At 34.6% G+C, this 1,198-nt stretch overlaps 1 protein-coding gene across 1 annotated transcript; it reads right to left on the reverse strand.

Annotated features, from left to right (window-relative positions):
- Positions 1-289: 289 nt before the first annotated feature.
- Positions 290-568, reverse strand: C922_05781 (hypothetical protein; the record flags this gene model as incomplete). Its single annotated transcript, XM_008821352.1, has 1 exon — positions 290-568. The coding sequence occupies one exon, from the start codon at positions 566-568 to the stop codon at positions 290-292; it is 279 nt and encodes a 92-aa protein (XP_008819574.1).
- Between the last annotated feature and the right edge of the window lie 630 nt (positions 569-1,198).

Genomic DNA, 1,198 nt, shown 5'->3' on the forward strand with positions numbered 1-1,198 from the left:
CAAAGCGAGTTTTATGGGGAGAATAGTAGGAATTGTATGAATAGCCATAAGTATATGGAGGAGTAACATAAGAAGACTACCAACAGCAGTGTGGCCTTAGTGTATTCCCTGTAATATATCTAGGGATGTCTATATAACCACACTGTGTGAACAATGAAGTAACCTAAGGTTTGTTCATGCAGGATAACAATTTCTCTGCAGGTGTGTTGCACTGTATATGCCGAAAGATCATCTGTGATTGAAATAACTTTTGGAAATTTTATCATTATTCCTTATGATAGATTCAAGTCTAAACTTTTATTGAGGATGCGGAGTGATTAGTTAAGTCCTCTATATAAGTTTCCCTGAAATTGTAATGTCCCCACTTGAACATCGTTAATGAAGCCTGTGGTGCATGAAACAATGATAAGATCTCAGGTATCAGCGGATTCCTCATAATGATTTCTGTCTCAATCAACGTTCGATTCAGAATTTCTATAATTCCATAGACCATGGAATGAACAGTTAGCAGCTTTCCATTGATTCTGTCTTCAAACAGTCTATATTTTGAAGAATTCTGCGGAAACATGGAATCGTTTTCATTTCATGTATGCAATCCATGGTAATATTTAGATGAAGATACATAAGCATCAAAATGATTATTGTCTGATACAGAATCCATCAGTTTCCCGAGAAGTTTATCAGACGTCTATTCATTAATTCGCTTCGCATATGTTGTATAATATTCATTCAACCCAGTCATTATACTCCCGTTTAGAATGACATATTTCTGTGTACAATAACTAAGACGACTGAGGGCTTTGAAGAATATTGTGATAACTGTAAAGAACATGTCATTTATATTCATGTCGGATTTATATACATTTGTGGGGATATATGAATGAAGTTCAGAAAGCAGATTTAACTCTATGAGTGAATGTATTTTTTATATGAACCCACTTTAGTTACGCTGCAGCATGAACATACAAAATGTAGTACAAAGAAGAGGTTGTTAATAATATCCCTTATAACTAGCTTCTTACTAGTATTCCTCAATAGACGCGGACTAAATAGTTCCGTCATTTGTCTGAGATATAAAATGGCTTCACCTGTGTGTGGTGGGCGGTTTCCACAAAAGCATAATCGGAGGAATTATTAGGGTTCTCTTTCTTTTCTTTCTTTTCTGCTTCCTTCTTATTTTTTCTATTTATAATTTTTC

This window comes from Plasmodium inui, assembly GCF_000524495.1.
Source record: "Plasmodium inui San Antonio 1 unplaced genomic scaffold supercont1.178, whole genome shotgun sequence".
Classification (NCBI taxonomy): domain Eukaryota; phylum Apicomplexa; class Aconoidasida; order Haemosporida; family Plasmodiidae; genus Plasmodium; species Plasmodium inui.